Here is a 22,631-nt window from a genome sequence, read left to right as displayed (position 1 = left end):
AAGATGTGCATGGCGGCCGCTGGCGTGGCATCCTCCAGATACTGTGGCTTACGGGAGAGCGCGTCCGCCATGATGTTGGTGTCCCCCGGGACATACTCTATTCGGAAGTCGAAGTTCGCAAAGAACTCAGCCCAACGTATCTGCCTCTGGTTCAGGAACTGTGCCGTGCGCCAGTGCTCCAGATTCTTGTGGTCCGTGCAGACCTGCACCGTGTGCTTGGCTCCAATCAGGAAGTGCCTCCATGCTTTGAACGCTGCATGAATAGCCAGCAACTCCCTGTCCCAGATGGTGTAGTTCTGTTCGGACTTGCTGAGCTTCCTGGAGTAAAACGCTCCGGGCCTCCAAACCCCCTGCGGGTCCTTCTGCAGCAGGACTGCTCCGACGGCCCTGTCCGAGGCGTCTGTTTCAACTCTCATCGGCCTGCTGGGGTCGACATGAAGCAGCTGTTCCTCCGACGCGAAAAGACGCTTGAGTGCCTGAAAGGACTGCTCCGCCTGCGCTGTCCAGATGAACTTCTTTTTCTTGGAACTGAGCGTGTCCGTGATGGCCGCTGTCTGCATAGCGAAGCCTTTGATGAACTTGCGATAGAAGTTCGCGAAGCCGACAAACCGTTGGACCTCCTTCCGGTTGCGTGGGCTTTTCCAATCCAACACCGCTCGAACCTTGGCGCTGTCCATGGCGAGCCCCTTGTCAGACAACTTGTAGCCCAGGAAATCCACCTCCATCACGTCGAACTGGCACTTCTCCAGCTTGGCGTAAAGCCTATGTTGCTGTAGCCTGCTCAGCACTTCCCTGACGTGTCTGTCATGCTCCTGCTGCGATTCCGAAAAGATCAGGATGTCATCCAAGAAACAGACGCACGTCTTGTAGCGGAGCCCCGCCAACACGTGATGCATGAAAGCTTGAAAAACGTGGGAGCCATTTTGCAATCCAAAAGGCATAACTCTATATTCGTAGGTGCCCAGGGGCGTGAACATGGCTGTCTTCCACTCATCTCCTTCCCGCATGCGAATGAGGTTGTACGCCCCTCGCAGGTCCAACTTGGTGAACACGCTGCCCTTGCGTACTTTTGCGAGGAGGTCGTCGATTCGGGGCATGGGGAAGTCCGATGGCTTGGTGACACTGTTCAAAATGCGGTAGTCCACTACGAGTCTTTTTTGGGGCGTGTCTCGCTTCTTCACAAAGAATACAGGACTGCCCCCCGCTGCCTGGGACTCTCGGATGAAACCGCGCTTCAAATTATGATCTATGAACTCTTTGAGTTCCTGCAGTTCGTCTTCAGACATGGAATACAGCTTCCCTTTGGGCAGCGCCGCCCCCGGCAGCAGGTCAATTTTGCAGTCATATGGTCTGTGGGGGGGTAGCTTGTCTGCCTCCTTCTCGCAGAAAACCTCCAAAAATTCTGCGTACTTGTGGGGAATCGCTTGCAGCGTGCCTAGCAGCAGCTGTGACTCCTCTTGCTCCCCTTCCTGCTGGGGCATGATGCAGTGTTCAGCACAAAAGGAAGAGCCGAAGGTCAGCTGCCTCTGGTACCAAGCCAGCGTCGGGCTGTGCTTGTCCAGCCAACTCATGCCCAATACAATAGGCGTGTCCGAGAGTTGAGTGACGTTGAAGCTGATGATTTCCCTGTGATTTCCAAGCCGCAGCACCATAGGTGGCATCTGCTTCACCACTTGCCCCCCTAGCAGCTCCCTGCCATCCACCGTGACAACCTGCAGGGGCAGTGTGGCAGGCAGCAACTGTATAGCGTGCCGGTCGACAAAGTCCTGCCCTATGAAGTCTGCATTGCTTCCCGAGTCGACGGTGATTGGCACGTCCATGGTGATTCCATTGGGTAGCTGGAGCGATGCGGTGAGCTTCACTACTGGCTTGGGCGGGAGGGGGTCCCTGGGCGGTAAAATCTCTGGGGACTGCTTCACTGACACGTCTGGCTGGGCCCCAGTGCCTCTTCCTCCAGCCAGACATCGTCGTTTCCCTGCTGTGGTTCTCCGTGCTGCGTTGCTGCAGTCACCATTGCTGAGGCTGCAGTGTGCTTGTGGAGCCTCCGGGGACACTCTTTCGCCATATGCCCTGGATCCTCGCAGATATAACACTTCCTGTTCCCTCTAGGAGGCTTCGCTTTCACTGCTGCCGGTGCCAGGGCTCTGGCTGCTGACTGAGCCCTTGCACTCCCAACCTCCATCGGTTCCACCCCTCCCCCTGTTGGAGGCGTGGATTGCGCACGCGCTGCTTCTCTGGGAAGGAAGGAGGAGCCTCTGGCTGGTTCGCGCCCGCTGCGCCCTTCGTCCCTGCTCCACGGACGTTCTTCCAGCCGCACCCCCACCGCCAGCGCCCTCTGAATGATCTCCTGCGTGGTCCGGGGTCTCTCCCCCCTCGCAATCTCATCTTTAACCGAGTTGTGCAAGCCCTCCCAAAAAAGGTCTCTGACAGGAGCCGAATCTCTGTCCCATTCCAGGGCACTGACCAAAGCGAAAAAGCGGGCATGATACTGCCTTACGCTGGCCCTCCCTTGCCTTAGTCCATGCACCTCCTTTCGGGCAAGATCCACGTCAATGCTTGATAAAAAACAGCCATCCATCGCTTTAATAAAGGCGTCCGCATTTTGGAGCGCAGGATCCTTATCTCTCCACAAATTGCGCAGCCATGCTTTTGCGTCTCCATGCAAATGGGACATGATGAACCCCACTTTCTCTTGTTCATCTCTAAAGTCTTTGTGCAGTAGTTGCAGTGCACACATTACGTCTGCTCTAAAGTTGGGGTACTGTTGCAAATTCCCATCGAAGTGCGAGACCAGACCGCCTGTGCGTCTCCCCAACCCAATCCCCTCTGATTTGGGTGTCTGTTGCCCTTGCTTCGTAAGCACATCCAACCTGACCTGGAGATCCCTGTAGGCGGCAGCTGCTTCCTCCTCTCTCTTCCTGGACGCCAGCGCCTCGGCATTCAGTCGTGAAACTGCTTCTCTGAGTTCCGTTATTTGCTGTTCGGCCGTCATATTGTCTGCCGTTCGTGAGCTCTCTTGTAGGCACCCGCTTTCCCTCCTCTCCGCGAGGCCGTGGATGCCCACAATTTGACGGGACGGAGCTTACTGTCAGGGTTACTTCCAGATCCTAGCTCACAGAGGATCACGCTAGCCAGCGATCGTTAAATAAAAGTCTTTATTGAGTTACAGTCTCCATTCTCGAGCTGCTGCGTGCAACCCTACGTCTTATGCTTAGATTGGCGAAGCTCCGTCTGAGTCTCCGCCCCTTGCGCACCAACTTAATATCCTAGCCCTGCTCCACCTTTTCCGCCTGACAGTTCTCCTCTGGGTCCCTCTGCCCCCCTGGGTCTCTTCCTTCCGGGATTCTTCTGACGCTGACCCCCCTGACTCTCCTGTCTCCTTGCGCCGGGCTTTAGGACCTGGCTCCCTTTCCGGGCTGCCTACTGCGCCACCTTCCTGTGCATTTGAACTTGGCGCGCGCGCCCAACCTTCCACTTTCCGTCTAACCGTCACTTCGCTCCCCGATGAAGGTGTGGCCACTCCTGACTCGTGCCCTCCCTCCTGTTGCGAGCTGCCAGCGCTTGCTCCCTGGCGCTCTTCCTCTTTCCTACTCTCTGGCGGTGACGTTGGTCCCGATCTCCAACTGCTCCCCTCTGAGTCCCTTCTGGCTCTTTCTTCCTGGGGTGTCCCCCTAGTCTCCCCCCTTGCCCTGGCCACTGGTGCTCCTTTTTGTGAATCTTCTGATTCACTGGAAAGGCTCGGAGATCTCGGGTCGTCGTCATCACTCATCCTTTCTTCTGCCTCCTCCCCCTCGCTCTCTGTTTCCTCCCTTGCCCTCGCCTCTGCTCCTGAACCCCTGACAAGTGTTTACTAGTTAACGCTTTAAAACTCAAATGCCCACATTTCCTCATGCAAACCGTGATCTATAATGGAATCTGAAAGGCAGAGAGAGGCTGGCTTGCAGCTGTTGTGTCACCTTTGACTAAATGTCCCCTACATTTGAAATGGAATTTATGGAGACAGCTGGTTCTTGTGCAAAGAGCAGCTGCAGCCAAACCATTTGCCATGGCCTGAGAGGTGACAAAGGTGTTCTACAAACCAGTGGCGTAGCGTGGGTTGTCAGCACCCGGGGCAAGGCAAGTAATTTGCGCCCCCTAACCCGGGGCAAGGCAAGTAATTTGCGCTCCCTAACCCCTAACCTGCCGCCGCTGCCAGCTTCTTCTTGCTGCTGCCTGGTCTGGTCTGGTGTGGTTCTCTCCCGCGCTCAGCGCTGCGCTGGGCGGCCGCTGCACTGTCCCTCCCCCAGATAGTCCCTCACTCTCTCTCCGCACCGCACGCCTGGCACCCACCCCCTCCACAGTGGGCGGCGACCCAGCGGCTTGGATCAGATTCACACAGCCAGCACTGCAGTGAGAGAGAGTGAGTGAGCCAGGTAGGGGCAGAGAGCTGCGAGTGCCAGCGCCCCCCCCCCCAGATGTTGCGCCCGGTACGGCCGTCCCCCCCTGCACCCCCCACACTACGCCAGTGCTACAAACCGTTAAACAAGACCAAGTTTACAGAGACAGAAGTGCAGCTCATTATTCCATATACAGTGGTACCTCTGGTTATGAACTTAATTCATTCTGGAGGTCCATTCTCAACCTGAGGTGCCACTTTAGCTAATGGGGCCACCGCCACACGATTTCTGTTCTCATCCTGAGGTAAAGTTCTTAACCCGAGGTACTACTTCTGGGTTAGCGGAGTCTGTAACCCGAAGTGTTTGTAATCCGAGGTGTTTGTCACCCGAGGTATCACTGTAATACTCAACTCTCTGTATGTATAACTCCCAGTTGATTCAATTCCATCACCCATTAGGAGTATGACAGAATTGAGCAAGACATTTGTGTTTCGTTTTTTATAAATTTTATTAGTATTTTCCACACAACAATAACAACACAAAAATATCGAAAAATAACAATACACAACACACAAAAACCAACATTCAAAAAACTAAAAATGCAACAACAACTAAAAAAAATCCTTATCATCCTTATCATCTCTATCCTAACATCTAGATACAAATCCCTCTTCCTTATCCTTTCACTTCACAAGGTTCTTCCAGACTCAGCCAGATTTCTGCCCTCGAACCTTGGCTTTTGAGGTATTCATTTAGGCACTCCCATTCTTTTTTTACTTCACTTTTTGGTTTTTGTCTTATTATGTCTGTCAATTTGGCTAATTCTAAGTATTCTGAAACCTTGCATAGCCACTCTCCCCTAGTGGGTAACTGATTCCCTTTCCAGTACTTAGCCACCAGGATTCTTGCTGCAGACGTTGCGTATAAGAAAAAAATAGTTTTGTCTTTTGGAATATCATCATTTAAAAGTCCTAAAAGGAATGCCTCTGGCCTTTTACTATACGATATTCTTAATATTTTCTTTATTTCTTCGTGGGTTGAGCAAGGCATTTGTAAGATAAAGTGTCTGCCTGCCTGCCTGTGTGAATAGCAGTACACCACAAATGTATTACATCTTAGCCTGTCCCAGAGATCATTTGGGAAGTCCAAGCAAAGAACTCTGGTCGCCTAGGGGCCAAACCCCCAGTACAGTTTCATTTGGCTTCTCGTGAACCTATAACCAATGAAATGATTGTCCACAGATTCACCGGTATGGAATATGTGTGTAGAGGGTGGGGGGAGTCTGGATAGGAAGCCTCTTCTCCCAGTAGTTCCATTTTCTGCTTGTGATATCTCATGAATATTTTGCTACTTTATAAACTGCGCTTTATAAATGTATGGTACAATGCTATGAGCAGTGGTGCACAGATACCTAGTATTGCATAAACCGTATAAACCATGGAGTGCTGAGACTGGATCATGAATAATGTGCTGCTGCCACTGTTGGCTGGTATATTGTGTTCCATATGAGTTGAGATGAGTTTAGGAGTGGAGGATGGTTGTGGATTAACATACAGTGTTAATTGGTTCTCAAATGCCTTGGTTCCCAAACGCCGAAAACCCAGAAGTAGGTGTTCCGGTTTGCGAACATTTTTCAGAAGCCAAACATCTGATGCGGCTGTCAGCTATTGTCCCTGGGGCACCTGCACCAATCAAAAGCTGCGCCTTGGTTTTCAAACAATTCGGAAGTCAAATGGACTTCCGGAATGGATTAAGTTTGGTGCTTTTCATAGAATCATAGAATCATAGAATCATAGAGTTGGAAGAGACCACAAGGGCCATCGAGTCCAACCCCCTGCCAAGCAGGAAACACCATCAGAGCACTCCTGACATATGGTTGTCAAGCCTCTGCTTAAAGACCTCCAAAGTAGGAGACTCCACCACACTCCTTGGCAGCAAATTCCACTGTCGAACAGCTCTTACTGTGAGGAAGTTCTTCCTAATGTTTAGGTGGAATCTTCTTTCTTGTAGTTTGGATCCATTGCTCCGTGTCCGCTTCTCCGGAGCAGCAGAAAACAACCTTTCTCCCTCCTCTATGTGACATCCTTTTATATATTTGAACATGGCTATCATATCACCCCTTAACCTCCTCTTCTCCAGGCTAAACATGCCCAGCTCCCTTAGCCGTTCCTCATAAGGCATCGTTTCCAGGCCTTTGACCATTTTGGTTGCCCTCCTCTGGACACGTTCCAGTTTGTCAGTGTCCTTCTTGAATTGTGGTGCCCAGAACTGGACACAGTACTCCAGGTGTGGTCTGACCAGAGCAGAATACAGTGGCACTATTACTTCCCTTGATCTAGATGCTATACTCCTATTGATGCAGCCCAGAATTGCATTGGCTTTTTTAGCTGCCGCGTCACACTGTTGGCTCATGTCAAGTTTGTGGTCAACCAAGACTCCTAGATCCTTTTCACATGTACTGCTCTCAAGCCAGGTGTCACCCATCTTGTATTTGTGCCTCTCATTTTTTTTGCCCAAGTGCAATACTTTACATTTCTCCCTGTTAAAATTCATCTTGTTTGTTTTTGCCCAGTTCTCTAATCTGTCAAGGTCGTTTTGAAGTGTGATCCTGTCCTCTGGGGTGTTAGCCACCCCTCCCAGTTTGGTGTCATCTGCAAATTTGATCAGGATGCCCTTGAGTCCATCATCCAAGTCGTTGATAAAGATGTTGAATAAGACCGGGCCCAAGACAGAACCCTGTGGCACCCCACTAGTCACTCTTCTCCAGGATGAAGAGGAACCATTGATGAGCACCCTTTGGGTTCGGTCAGTCAGCCAGTTACAAATCCACTGAGTGGTAGCATAGTCAAGACCGCATTTTACCAGCTTCTTTACAAGAATATCATGGGGCACCTTGTCAAATGCCTTGCTGAAATCAAGGTAGGCTACATCCACTGCGTTCCCTTCATCTACCAGGCTTGTAATTCTGTCAAAAAACGAGATCAGGTTAGTCTGACATGACTTATTTTTCAGAAATCCATGCTGACTATTGGTGATCAATAGTTTTTGTTTTTGCTATTTATTTTGCGTTTTTGTTTTTGAAGTTGTTTCGGTTTATTTGTTTTTGTTGACTGTGTGGAACCCAGTTCAGTTATTGATTGATTGATTAATTTGATTGTGTGACTGTGGAAATGGATAAAAGCCTCCCATCCAAACAATGACTATCATCAGTGGAGGTAAGAAAAAATAATAATTTTAATTTTTACCATCTATAAATACTGTCTTATTTATTTTATCGTACAGTACATTGATTATTGCTTTCATTTTATGGATCGATGGTCTCATTAGATAGTTCAACTCATGTTAAATTGCTGTTTTAGGGGTTGTTTTTAAAAGTCTGAAACGGATTAATCCGTTTTCCATTACTTTCAATGGGAAAGCGTGCCTTGGTTTTGGAACGTTTTGGTTTTGGAATGGACTGCCAGAACAGATTAAGTTTGAGAACCAAGGCAAGGTACCACTGTACTAAAATGTCTTGGGCAAAGCCTACCCAAGGCTAATGTTTCTTCTGTTCTGTTTCAGAAGGATCGCTGGTCAGATTGTTTCAAAGCAGGATGTACAATTCAACCCATGCCTACATTTATTAACAATCTTTAAAGATACTCATTTTACATTATTGCAGAAGGAACTTATTGCATTTCTTCTTGTACCAGCACATAGCAAAAAATGGCAAAAGATTGGATTGTCTACTATAACAAACAACAGGAAGTATGGACAATTGATTTATCTGAGAAACTAGCTCATGCCCTGAACAATGCAGCTGATATGAATGATTTTGCTAGAACACTGCATCCCTTTATAAAGTATTCAAATAAGCACCCTGATGGCTGGCGCCCACCAACTATGTATATAGATTTATGGGGGAAGTTGTTGTATACAGTATATGGGGAAATTTGCTGTTTAAGAGGGGGAAAACCTGTTGTTTAGATAATGTTATGCTTATATCCTGTTATAAAATTAAAAAGGTAAGATTGGGAGGGTATTGTGGTATTTTACCAGTAAGAGACAAAGTGCACTCCCCCCCCATCCAATGGCTACAAATGAGTCTGTTTCCTTTATTATTTGTTCATTTCATTTCATTATTTCATTTCATTTCCATACGCTTTATATTTTTAAGAAAAATCACAAAGCAGTTTGCAGAATATTAAAACATCAAACAAACAATATGAAGAAAATCAAATATAGAGTATACAGTCAAAGCAACATAATTATGATTTTAAATTACCGTATTTTTCGCTCTATAAGACGCACCAGACCACAAGACGCACCTAGTTTTTGGAGGAGGAAAAGAAGAAAAAAAATATTCTGAATCTCAGAAGCCAGAACAGCAAGAGGGATCGTTGCGCAGTGAAAGCAGCAATCCCTCTTGCTGTTCTGGTTTCTGTGATAGCTGCACAGCCTGCACTCGCTCCATAAGGCGCACACACATTTCCCCTTACTTTTTAGGAGGGAAAAAGTGAGTCTTATAGAGCAAAAAATACGGTAACAGAAAACTAAAACGTTATCTTAAAGATTTCAAAACGAAACATTACAAAGAAGGTCAGCTACAGAATACATGTTTAACACAAACCAAGTTAACAAAAAAACCAACAACTTACACGTTTTTTAAAAACACCACAGCTAAATGAAGTCAAATATAAAATTCATATTTTAAACAGCATACTTAACAAGAGAATAAAATACTATCATAATCATGGCAGGGCTGCTTGGCAGGTACCAAAAGCTGGGGCAAAAGAATCCAGTAGTTGGGGTTTGTTGTCAGGCATAGAGATGTCCCTATGGTCTCACCAGGAACCTCTCTTCCAGCCTCACTCACCTGGTCTGCCACACCTGCTTTAAGCGCCACGAGAAGCTCCAGCGCTGCGGTCAGTGCAAGTTTGCCCATTACTGTGACCGAACCTGCCAGAAGGACGCCTGGGCGAACCACAAGAACGAGTGCTCGGCCATCAAGCGGCATGGCAAAGCGCCCAACGAAAATATCAGGTGCGTGAATAGGCTGATCGCCAACGAATGTGTGTAATTAATTGCTCAAGGGCTATTAATAATAATAATAATAATAATAATAATAATAATAATAATAATAATTTTTATTTATACACCGCCCTCCCCAGCCAAGGCTGGGCTCAGGGCGGCTAACAAGCAATAATAAAAACAAGATGAATGATTACAACTTAAAAACAAGATTAAAATGCAACATTAAAATATTGAAACATTAAAATATTAAAATGCAGCCTTATCACAGGAGGAGAAAGGAAAAAGGAAAAAGAAAGAGGGGAAGGTAATCAAATTGGCTCCAAGCCGAAGGCCAGGCGGAACAATTCTTGTCTTACAGGCCCTGCAGAAAGAAATCAGATCCTGCAGGGCCCTGGTCTCATGAGGCAGAGCGTTCCTCCAGGCCGGAGCCAGTGTTGAAAAGGCCCTGGCTCTGGTTGAAGCTAATCTAACTTCCTTAGGGCCTGGGACCTCTAGGGTGTTGCTATTTATGGACCTTGAGGCTCTCCGTGGGGCATACCGGGAGAGGCGGTCCCGTAGGTATGAGGGTCCTAGGCCGTGAAGGGCTTTAAAGGTCAAAAGCAGCACCTTAAATCTGACCCTGTACACCTCCGGGAGCCAGTGCAGCTTGAAAAGCACTGGGTGAATATGCTCCCATGGCAGAGACCCCGTGAGGAGCCTCGCTGCAGCATTCTGCACCCGCTGGAGTTTCTGGGACAGCTTCAAGGGCAGCCCCGCGTAGAGCGAATTACAGTAGTCAAGCCTGGAGGTGACCGTTGCATGGATCACTGTGGCCAGGTCGGGGCGGGAGAGGACTAACTGCTTGATGTGGTGAAGGTGGAAGAATGTTGTCTTGGCTGTTGCTGTAACCTGCGCCTCCACGGAAAGGGAGGCGTCAAGGATTACACCAAACTCTTAATGGAAGGTAATGGCACTAATTGGGCCCCCGCAAGAGAAGGGAGTTGGTCCCTCATCCCCATGCCATCCTGACCCAGCCATAGGGCCTCTGTCTTCGAAGGATTTAGTTTCAATCGGCTCCCACGAAACCATCCAAGCATCTGGTCAGTGTGTCTGTGGCCGGTAACATTATCCTCACCCATGGATTTGTGCTCACACAGGTTTAGCCATGGACAAACAGAGGAAAAACACAATGGGGCACAATCTTGTCCAAACCTTACCTGTACAATGCTGCCAATCATTGTAGACCAGGGGTCAGCAACCTGAGGCCCATGGGCCGGATGCGGCCCACGAAGACCGTTTTACCGGCCCACGATCCACCCCCAAACCGAGCCGCCCGCCTAGCAAGTCCCCTGTGCGCTGCGCTAAACCAGCGCAGCGTGGCGCGGGGACTCGCCGAGTGGCGCCAGAAATGGCGTCTGCACATGCGCAGATACCAGAAATCACGTCTGCACATGTCCAGGTGCCAAAAATCGCTTCTGCACAGGCACGATTTTCGGCGTCTGAACATGCGCAGAAGCGATTTCCGGCACTGCGGACATGCGCAGATGCGGTTTTCGGCATCGCGCTGCGCCAGTCCAGCCCACGGACGATCTCCGTGGGAGTGATCCAGCCCATGGCCGGTAAACCTTGCAGACCCCTGTAGACAGCATTAGGCCAGCTGGACCAATGATGACTTCCTATGTCCCTATAACCACCCCATGGATTTCCAACTTGGAAATCCCTATGGGTGCATCTACTTCTTTCCCCAAAACTCATAGCCTTCTGGAAATACTACTAGACTTCTAACCACAAGGCTTCTCATTGAAGGATCTCCGTCTGGGCCACAAGGACTGAAGTGAAGCATTTAACAAGTCTTCTGCTCTTGTGCTCTGTCCAGGGTCCTGAAAAATCTGTCTAGGCTGCTTGGCGTCTTGTTCTTCCTACCCAACCCACGAGCGTGGTCTCTCCACAACATGCCATGAGTACTGGGGACAGTAGGATCAGTATTAAGAACTATCACTCGTTAAACAGCTTTTCAAACATCTGCAGGGGACCCAGATGTTTCCAGTGGTAGATCTGGTATAGTCCCACAACCTGATGAGAATGAACAGAGATCTCTGTTCTGCATGTGATGCGGCAATTTTTAAATATTTCTCAACGCTGTTTATTTTTATTTCTTTATTTAGAAGAATTTATAAACCACTTACGGGAGTGGGGTTATTGGTTTGTTTTCCCTTTCCCTTTTGTTTTATTATGCATTTTGTGTTTCCATTTTGTGTTTTTATGTTGTGAACTGGCTGGTGATCTTCAGATGAGGGCAGGATACAAATTTAATAAACAAACAAACAAACAAACAAACAAACAAACAAACAGTAAGCAGTGTACACAAAAACATGATCCTGGTGCACTGACTCTAGAACACCTTCTCAAGGCAAGCCTGCCTGGTTCAAAGCCTGATGTATTTTGGGTACCAGTTGAAGACTTTTTTAAAAATTGCCCAATTATTCTAAATATTGACATTATTCATATTTAAATATTGCTTAATGGCTGTTGCTCTATTATGTTTTATATAATATATGATATTATTATATATATTATGTTATATATTATATATATTATATAACTTATTTATAAGCCTCTCTCAGAGCTCTTTAGGCTAAATGCCTAAAATGACTATTGCTAACCAAGGACAGTTTGCCCTGATTTCTATTGTGGGCACAATGATTTTAAATTACTAACCAGATATTCCCCTCTGGAAGCAAATGCCATCAGTAAAAAGAAGGTGAAAAATGTCTTATTTTTCCACTGTCCACCAATTATTATTATTTTTAATTCCTTAATTAAATAATGATAATTTAGAAACCTCCTCTAACACTAAATCCTGAAACAAGAAGATACTGTATCTCAAGCAGTTAAGAGGAAGATATCTTAAGCTACCGTCAGGAATTTGCACTTGTTCTCTATCAGGATCAGCCACTGTGGGGTTCCTTTATCAACTTGTCCTATTTATAGAAGTGGCTGAAAATACTCCATTGTGATACAGGAGACGGGAAGGTATTGTGAGCTGTAATGGAAAGTATGCTTCAAGCTATGGAGTTAGTCCTTCTGGAAGGTTGCCAGCTGTGACTGTGTTTGTAGCAGAAGGGAAATACCAGCACGAATTTTCCATTCTCAAATGCACAGGGGGCAAATCTGCTTTGTTAGCAAGAGCAACCCAAGAAAGTAAGCATTTCTATGCTGTTAATCTGATGATCCAGTCAACATCGGTGAACACAATGCCAAACCTTGGCCGATGCACTAACTCTCACCGGATCCCAGTCAAAATTCAGTTTTGTTCAGTAGCAACCCCAGAGCTACAGCGAATAAAAGCTTACAAATACCAAGACAAACCACAAGCTACTGAACATAACTGAAATAATTTAAATTATTTATACCCCACGATATCTGGCTGGGTTGCCCCAACCACTCTGGGTGGCTTCCAACACATATAAAAACATAAGGGCTGCCTTCAGATGTTTTGTTCTTTATCTCCTTGACATCTGATGGGTTTATTGCTATACAGAGCTGAATTGAAATGGAAAATGGAAATGCTATGAAGTGTAGAATGTACAGTGGTTCCTCAGGTTAAGAACTTAATTTGTTCCGGAGGTCCGTTCTTAAGCTGAAACTGTTCTTAACCTGAGGTACCACTTTAGCTAATAGAGCCTCCTGCTGCTGCCATGCCGCCACCACCCAATTTCTGTTCTCATCCTGAAGCAAAGTTCTTAACCCGAGGGACTATTTCTGGGTTAGCGGAGTCTGTAACCTGAAGCGTCTGTAACCTGAAACGCCTGTAACCCGAGGTACCACTGTATACAGAAAATGGAAAATGGAATATATATATATATAGCAATTAATACAAGGCAAGATATTATCAAATGAATATCAATTGGGTATGGTCTACATATGGATTAACAAATGGCATGTAATGACAAAGCAATAGGTCAAAGCCAGGGGTCAGCAACCTTTTTCAGCCGTGGGCCAGTCCACCATCCCTCAGACCATGTAGTGGGCCAGACTATTTTGAAAAAAATATATGAACGAATTCCTATGTCCCACAAATAACCCAGAGATGCATTTTAAATAAAAGCACACATTCTACTCTTGTAAAAACACCAGGCAGGCCCCACAAATAACCCAGAGATGCATTTTAAATAAAAGGACACATTCTACTCATGTAAAAACACGCTGATTCCTGGACCATCCTTGGGCCGGATTGAGAAGGCGATTGGGCCAGATCCGGCCCCTGGGCCTTAGATTGCCTACCCCTGGTCAAAGCAAATAACATCATTCCTATCTCCCTCCAGCCCATCTAGTTGTGAAATAATTCTAAGTTCCCAGCATATTAGAGCAGTAAAAATTCATAGTTACCCAATGTAGGGCAGCAGACCAGAACCCCACAACAGTCCTTAGCATAGGGAAAGCCCATGAAGTGAGACAGATAGCTGCAACCCCAACTTCACCCCCCCAAATAAAAGAACGTAGAAGAAGAACCACCTAGCAAAGGAAGTTGGCTTGTTCCATTCATTTTTTTCATTAGTTTACTATTAATATGGTTGGACCCACATAAATGTGGACTATTAATTGTCATAATCCTCCTGGGAGAGGGAAGAAAGATGAACAACTGGGACCCTGTGGTATAAGTGGCTCTTTATGAAAGGGGGATCAGTTTGCCAAAACAAGTCATGGGAGGCCCAGCCAGATGGGTGGGGTATAAATAATAATATATTATTATTATTATTATTATTATTATTATTATTATTATTATTATTATTATTATTATTTTCTCACTTTGCTTGGGTGACATGACTGCTTTTTTGCCACTCTAATCCGAAGGAACTCAGTTCCAAGCAGCTTCCATAGGAAAGACGCAAACATGGCAATGTGTCATCCATTTTAATCCATCATGGCTGCTCTACTGTGTGCTTATAACATACCATTTAAACTTCCTAAAGCTTTTAGCTCAATGGAAGACAACCACTGTGCCATGTTTCCGAATGTGAGAGAAGTACAGTGGTACCTCGGGTTCCAAACACTTCGGGTTACAGACTCTGCTAACCTGGAAGTAGTATCTCGGGTTAAGAACTTTACCTCAGGATGAGAACAGAAATCGTGTGACGGCAGTGGGAGGCCCCATTAGCTAAAGTGGTACCTTAGGTTAAGAATGGTTTCAGGTTAAGAACAGACCTCCGGAACGAATTAAGTTCGTAACCAGAGGTACGACTGTAACCAGGTTTTCTGATTGTAACTCCTTAAGGGCCAGTGGTTAAATGCACATTTTTGGCCTACTAGGTTGGCTGCCCGAATCTTGTGGAGAATAGAGAAAGAAGGAGGCGGCCTGACAGAGGGATGCTTGGTTTCCATTGACAACCTACAGAACCACGTGGACCACTTTGGAGACGAAGAGAAGAAGGAGATGAGGATCGACCTAGAGAGCTTCTTGGAGTTCTGGCCACCTGACAACAAGCAATTTGGCATGACGTACATCTCTCACATATTGGGTGTGGTATGTCTGCCTAGTGACCCAAGCCTGGACGAATAAAGGAAAAGCTACAGTAGTTAGATTGTGCTGCTCATCCCATCATTTAGTGCCACCTTATGTAGGCATAAGGGCCTCTGCTGGAGCTTTTGCATGTGCTGATTCAGGTTATACAACAGAAGGGATCTAATGTGGGCTTTGTGTGGTTCTCAAGACCCCAGCTGACTAACCTTGCTTCAGATTTTGGAGTATTTGTAAGGCAAGAAAACCAGGCTTTCTTGTCCTCCTAGGTCTTCCCTGATATTTTAACATCTTCTATACTTTTTGAAGACCACTTATCTTGCAAGCTGGTTTTAACCCTATTGGTCTCTTTTTTTAATGATAGCTGGTCAGGGTTTTTTTTAGCCCTCTGTTCTAAACCACTGAGCCTCTTGGGTTTGCCGAACAGAAGGTCGGCAGTTCGAATCCCCGCAATGGGGTGAGCTCCCATTGCTCAGTCCCAGCTCCTGCCAACCTAGCTGTTCGAAAGCACGCCAAAAAAGTGCAAGTAGATAAATAGGTACCACTCCAGCGGGAAGATAAACGACGGTTCCATGTGCTGCTCTGGTTTCAGTGTTCCCTTGCGCCAGAAGCGGCTTAGTCATGCTGGCCACATGACCCAGAAAAACTGTCTGCAGACAAACACCAGCTCCCTCGGCTTGTAAAGCGAGATGAGTGCCACAACCCCAGAGTCGTTCGCGACTGGACTTAACTGTCAGGGGTCCTTTACCTTTGCCTTTTTCATAAGATGAGGCTGTTTTTGCTCTGGTTATTCTTTAAGTCTGATGTAGCATTTTTGACATTGCATTAGTTTATATCATTCTGTGCTGGCATCATCACTTTACTGGTATGCGACTTTTCCACAAAAAACTCATGCTCAAAGCTTGTAATGACAATAACAGTAATACACTGTTAAACCTACCTATCGAATGTTATGACAAGAGAATTTTGAGTAACAAAGGCAATGAATGAATGAATGGTCATTTGGCCAATGGGCAGCCTTAGAGCCCTACCCTAACCACAATTCACTATTAGCTGGTCTGCAGAAGCCTACCAAATTTTATTCAAGATGTAGAGAAAGAGTGTGCCTGTAGGAAAGAAAGGATTATTTCCCAAGATTGCACACATGTAAGAGGTTCCAATATTAAACATACTGTTGGATTTTATATATAAAGGGTTGATTCTACTGCTAGTCATACTCATAGCAGACCAATCACCATCATTATTTACATTTACTGGTATATACCGTTCTTCATAGGGACGTGGGTGGTGCTGTGGGTTAAACCACAGAGCCTAGGACTTGCTGATCAGAAGGCTGGCGTTTCAAATCCCCGCGATGGGGTGAGCTCCCGTTGCTCGGTCCCTGCTCCTGCCAACCTAGCAGTTCGAAAGCACGTCAAAGTGCAAGTAGATAAATAGGTACTGCTCTGGTAGGAAGGTAAACGGCGTTCCCGTGCACTGCTCTGGTTCGCCAGAAGCGGCTTAGTCATGCTGGCCACATGACCCGGAAGCTGTACGCCGGCTCCCTTGGCCAATAAAGCGAGATGAGCGCCGCAACCCCAGAGTTGCGACTGGACCTAATGGTCAGGGGTCCCTTTATCTTTACCTTTACCGTTCTTCATCATACAATCTCTGGACGGTTCACAGAATAAAATACAGGCTAAAAACAAGGAAATCATTAAAGCAAAACAGCAAAATAATTACCTCCCTTCCCACAGACACATTTAAAATTTAAACACATTTAATCAGCCTGGTTGAAGAGGAACGCTTTCACCTGGCACCTAAAAATATATAATGAAGGTGCCAGATGAACCTCCCTGAGTTGAGCATTCCACAAACATAGTTTAGTAGACCTAAGTTAGTCATGCCCATTCATTTCAGTGGGTCTCCTCTGAATAGGAATAGCACTGGCTACTTGGAGATTTTGTTGCAGACCTTGTCCTTTGCTATGCTTTGGGGTTGCATGGCAAAATACTTATGTCCTACCTCTCAAAAGGGACGTGGGTGGCGCTGTGGGTTAAACCACAGAGCCTAGGACTTGCCGATCAGAAGGTTGGCGGTTCGAATCCCCACAACGGGGTGAGCTCCCATTGCTCAGTCCCTGCTCCTGCCACCTAGCAGTTCGAAAGCACACCAAAGTGCAAGTAGATAAATAGGTACTGCTCCGGCGGGAAGGTAAACGGCGATTCCGTGCACTTAGTCATGCTGGCCACATGACCCGGAAGCTGTACGCCGGCTCCCTCGGCCAATAAAGCGAGATGAGCACCGCAACCCCAGAGTTGGCCACGACTGGACCTAATGGTCAGGGATTCCTTTACCTTTACCTCTCAAAAACCATCCAGGAAATAGTCCTGAGAATACAGAACCTGGCTGCTCCTGTTCTGGAAATCCACAGCTCCCCTAATCTGTCTTGCTCTTCTGTTTTGCGGAACAGATAAACTGCAATGGCTTCACTCTGAGTGATCAACGCGGGCTGCAGGCAGTTGGTGTGGGTATCTTCCCAAACCTTTGCCTGGTGAACCATGACTGTTGGCCAAACTGCACGGTCATCTTTAACAATGGCAAGTAAGTCATCTCCTTCTGCGCATCAATGTGAGAAACTAAGCTTGTCAACTCAGGGAATTTCCAGAAAATTAATCTACTCTGAGCTGAGAGGTTGCCTGGCTCTGTTGATTCATGTTTTGGAGCTGCATGAAAATACATTCTTGTGAGCGTTTCTGTTGGCTTCTAACATTTCATTGGGACCTAGTCACTGATAAAAATCCTATCAGTTCTTGGGCCAGTGGGGAGAAAACGCATTGGAAAATGGCAAATTTCCACAGCCCGTTGGAAAGTTCTCCTCTGAAAGTCCCATTAAAATGATTGGGAGCTGTATGTGAGCATTACTATATCGGTTGGGTTTGCGCCGAGAACATTGCTAAGGGTTGTGCTCAGAATGTGTGATTTTGACAACCCTGCAGAACAATCTTGGGTCTTGACAGATAAGTTAGGGGAGATGGATAACGCGGGAAGTTTAAGCGAACACCAGAATGAAGCTGCCAAATGCTGGTCTTCAACACATTGGCATATTTCCCCACAAATCGTTTTCAGTTCATTTCTAACACAATTAAGCAACTCTGTGCATGCATTTGTGGTTCTGCAGGCTTGTTGTCATGCAAACTGCATAGCTTTGCAAGATGGAAGCCCCTCTTCACCCCCCCCCCCCGCCCTAAAAGCAGACAGGTGGCACCAGCCTGGCTTTTAAAGAATCTGCAGCTGTAGTTAAAGGCATAGCTGAAATGTCTTTCCTCCAAAACCAAAAGCTCGTAACAGAAACGATGCATTTATCTGCCTGGCAGATAAGTGGTGCCATAATCAGAACATCCTCAGTAAGGAAGGAGATGGTTTATACCAACAGTCTGATCTACAACTGCTTCTTCTTTTTTTTACATTTTATCCTATTAGAGAAGTTTCAAAACAGTCAGACTAAAATATTGCGACAAAAGCACATCACAGTTTGAACAGAACAGAAACAGGAGAATGTAAGTCACAGGACAGATCTGATACCAACTAGTGCACGGGAAGTTTGCTGGGCTGGGGAATTCATCTCATCTTTGCCATCACAATATTGTTGGTTCTTCCCAAACAGCAATTTATTTTTTTAAAAAAAAAAACATCTTCCCTGAAAGCTAGAGAGATCATCCACCAAGTAGCATCAAGGCACAGATCCTATGCTGAGCTTTCGAAGACCTAAGTAAACACTCAAGTAGTTATTATGAAACAATCCATTAGCAGCCTGTTCAGTTTTTAAAGAGAGAGAGAAACTGTGGACTTGGCTATACAGCTGCAAATAAATGTTTAAAATGTGTTGCAAAGTGCATTATACAAATGTGACACTAGATGGCGATGGCTAGCTATGACAAATTCAATACTTTTTTTCAAAACGTTATTTTAAAAAGCAACATTTTAAATATGTGTCTAGATTCCCCCTGTGTTGAGAAGGGGGAATTTGGGGTGAAGAAGTGTGTAACCGTTCCTCTGTCTGTAGTTTCTGCAGTCCAAATGGCTCCCTCGCTGTTGCTCCCCCATTGAGAGGAAGGAAGCTTTCAAACGGGTCTTGAGATCAGCGCTCTCACCCAGGCAGTTTAACGGCACAAATATGAAAAGCACATTCAATTGTACAAAACGTATAGGGAGGGCCACTGATAAAATCCATTAAGAGCCTGACAGAATGAAAAGTCTTTAGAGCCCATTTGCATAGCTGTCAACCGTTCCTTATTTGGTGGGAAACTCCCTTATCCCAGTGCCGTGTCCCGCTGCTGTCCCTTATTGATGATGTCCTTTAAATTTCCTGGGTTTCAAAGGAAGCAGCTCCTCTCTCTCCCTCCCTCCCTGCTGGCCACGGAGGAGGGAGGCTCCAACTGTGTTGCTTGGCTGCTTGGCCTGCCCCCCTCCGGCCTCCTCTCACCAGCCTTGGCCCCCGGGAGCCCCTCCCTGCCGGGACTGGTGGAGCCTCAGGCTCTTTCGCTGCCATCCTCCTTGTGGCCGCCGGACTGAGCTTCTCTGCCTGGGGTCTCCGGGTGAGATGGGCAGCCTGGTGCAGCCTATGAATTGCTGAGGAGCCTTGAGAGGAGAGCGAGTACAACCATAGAGAAAGCAGTTCAGAGAGAGGAGGCGGAGGCGCGGGCAAGTGTTCCAAGGGCTAACCATAGAGGGGGAAACGGAGGAAGGACCGCAAGTGCTTCTCCCATAGATTTGTAGTGGTAGACTAGTATAGATGGTCTGATCTGCAGGTTTAATTCGGGCACTATTCCCCCCCTCCTTCCTCCTGCCCTGCCTGATGGAACTGAGAGCTGCAGATGGAGCACAAGAGAAAAAATACAGAACTGCAGCAGCATATTAGTAGCTTGGACTTCGCTTTGCGCGGAAAGTGGTTGCTGCTTGTAGTTATTTAATTGCAGTGTTTCCTCAGCTGGTGTCTTGAGCAGCAACCTCTGGAAATGAAGGGCTAAAAACCAGCACTGCTCTCCAAAATTATCTGGTCCCTTTTAACTTCGTACTTCAGCTGGTTGACTAAAACCCCTTATTTTGGCTGCTGATCCCTTATTTTCGAGGCTGCTGGTCCCTTATTTTCCAATCTGTAAGTTGACAGCTATGCCCATTTGAAGGCTGCAGGAAAGGGGTGGCAATTCCGTCGCCTGCCGATAGCCTCGTAAAGTCATGGAGGAGAGTGTTGTGGCTTTGGACTCCAACTTGCAATTTGATATGCTACCTTCACTGCTGCCTCTGATCTCTACCTTGGCTCTCGAAAGCTGTACGCTAGCATTTGATGTACTAAATGTATGGATTCAATTTGCTTTTCTTTATTTATTTCTTTAGCGTGTTTACCTCTGTCAAACTGCAGGTGTCTGTTTCTTTCTTTCAGTCATCAGGCTGTAAGATCATTGTTCCACACCCAGATGAGGTGGGTTGGCCTTGATACCATAATATTCCCCCTTTCACTGCTATCCCGCTCGAACACCCCCCATACCGACCCCAAAGTCCCACAGGCAGTAATAACCAAGTTATAAAGATGACTTTGTTTTTACTCTTTCTACCACCTCTATGCAAAGTCCCACTAAACCCAACCCTTCATTTTGTAATCCCTGCATTTGTAGAGTCTTTCTTTAAAAAAGTAGTCATTATGACAATAATTCCCCCTCTCCTCTGACAAACTTCCCCATACCTCTTAATGCCTGCTCCAATTTATTTTGCTCTCCAATTCTTTCATTGGCAATGATAGCATGAGAATTTCTAACGATGGTAACCGTAGTAGATCCAGTAGATCTTTTATTACAAGAGCAAATAACGTGGCATTGTCTGATACTCTGATTTTGGCTGCATTGACAAACACTTTCGGGCCCCTGTTTAGAATCACAAAACCTTAAAAGCGATTAAAATGGCAAAAGCCGCAGGTGTTTACAATATCAGTTTAGCTAGTTCTAAGGCCGCAAGGCGACACCTATTTCTGCTGAGGTCTTCCAAGCAAAGATCAGCCCTCTTGGTGGATCCTCTTTCTTCATGTGGGAATGAGTAGATGTAGATCCCATGGGGACAATCCAGCCAAAGTTAAGTACTTAAAAAAAATATGTCTAATTTTACGTATTAACTTAATAACACAATAAATGCTAAATTTCATTCATTTCAATGGGAGAGAGTTGAGCACATGGTGTCTTAGACTGGCTAGATGCAGAGGTACGGTGGAAGGAACCAGCTGGGGAAACCCCAAGGGAAGAAAACTCAGAGAGTGGGGATTGGTGGTGGGACAGGGATGAGTGATCAGAGGGAGAAGAGGGAGCAGATTTGGAGGAGGAGGTGTCAGAAGATGAAGAGGCAACAGGGTTTAGTGAGCAGGAAGAGGCTGTGGCAGAGCACAGTTCAGACTCCGAGGCAGAAGCAGAGGCTGGGGAGGAAGAGGGCAGGGTGCTGAAGAAGTGAGGGTGTCTCCTCCTGCTACAGTGTCCAGCTCCTCTCCACCTTGTCTCCCAGAACATGGAGAGGGGTGGAGAGGGCAGAGCGAAGAGAGAGAAGGCAAAGGATCTTCAGTCCTTGAAGCTTCTTCATTGGGGGCAAAACCTACAGGCTGTGCTCATGAGCCTTGAGCTGTTTTGTTTCTTTGAATAAAGATTTAACTTCATTGACACCTTGTGAGCTATTGCTGACCTGTCCCTGACTCCTTCCTTGACACCTGGTGAACTCTCCCTATTGAAATCAATGTGTGATCTTCTTCTTTTAATCCTTTGCCATTCATTTCATATTACAATTTTCTGGTGTGTTCACCCTTGCCACTGGCTCCCTTTGTAATGATAACAAAAATTAATAAACCTAAGTACCTCAGTGAAGAAGGGCTTGACAATCAGAAGGTCGGCGGTTCAAATCCCCATTACGGGGTGAGCTCCCATTGCTCGGTCCCAGCTCCTGCCAACCTAGCAGTTCGAAAGCATGTCAAAGTGCAAGTAGATAAATAGGTACCGCTCCGGCGGGAAGGTAAACAGCATCCTGCTCTCAGTCATGCCTAAGTTTGGGGGTTGACCAGCAGTGCCTCCTCTTTGCCCGTGGGGGGCGCTACCAAGGAGGTGGCAGGTCATGCCTCCAAGCAGTGCCCCACAGCTGCCCGAGTTGGTTGGCTCATCTTGGGTCATGGGTGCAAAGTAGGCTCCAATGATTTACAAGGGAAACGGTTGCTTGCATGTCTCTAGATAGAATAGCTGATTGTATATTTTTAAAAAGGCCTTTGTTGGGAGACGTTGCATGCTTGAAACTTAAGTCTCCACAACTAACACATTGTTGTCTTTTTAAACCTGTGTGTATCTAATTATGAACATGGTTAATGTGGCATGTAAAGGAACATCCTTTTTTAAAAAAAGAGAGTGGTGCTTTCAATTGAAAAGTTGTGATTGAATTTGAGTGCACTGTGGCAGATGTTTGCTATTGGTCCCTGCAAATCAGGGCTGGGGAACGCCATCATCCTTGACCATTAGCTAGGCTGGCTGAGACTGATGGGAGTTCAACATCTGGAAGTCTACCAGTTCCTTGGTCCTGCAGCAAATGAGCAAGCACTCATAGATATGTATTCTTCATCTCCTGACAAATCTAGGGTCCTAATGAACTGTTATGGCGTAGCACTGTTGAAACTAAACAGCTGGTGACCTGGTCAAGGAAGTTTGTGAGGGCCTTTCTGAGCTTTTCAAGAAAGAGCAGGTTATATA

The 22,631-nt window shown here is 46.5% G+C and overlaps 1 protein-coding gene across 2 annotated transcripts in view; it reads left to right on the top strand.

Annotated features, from left to right (window-relative positions):
* SMYD1 (SET and MYND domain containing 1) overlaps positions 1-22,631 on the top strand; it is a 50,363-nt gene that overhangs the window by 16,841 nt on the left and 10,891 nt on the right. Inside the window, exons 2-5 of one of the 2 annotated variants that reach the window (XM_082194975.1) lie at positions 9,222-9,398; positions 14,679-14,892; positions 17,339-17,469; positions 20,309-20,347. In XM_082194975.1, the coding sequence (XP_082051101.1) occupies positions 9,222-9,398; positions 14,679-14,892; positions 17,339-17,469; positions 20,309-20,347 (561 nt within the window). The remainder of the gene's footprint in view (positions 1-9,221; positions 9,399-14,678; positions 14,893-17,338; positions 17,470-20,308; positions 20,348-22,631) is intronic. The other variant, XM_082194976.1, reaches the window with a different exon arrangement.

This window comes from Podarcis vaucheri (genome assembly GCF_965113315.1).
Source record: "Podarcis vaucheri genome assembly, chromosome: 13".
Taxonomy (NCBI): Eukaryota; Metazoa; Chordata; class Lepidosauria; order Squamata; family Lacertidae; genus Podarcis; species Podarcis vaucheri.
The sequence above is the reverse complement of the archived record's forward strand: the minus strand, read 5'-3'. Positions and strand labels throughout refer to the sequence as shown.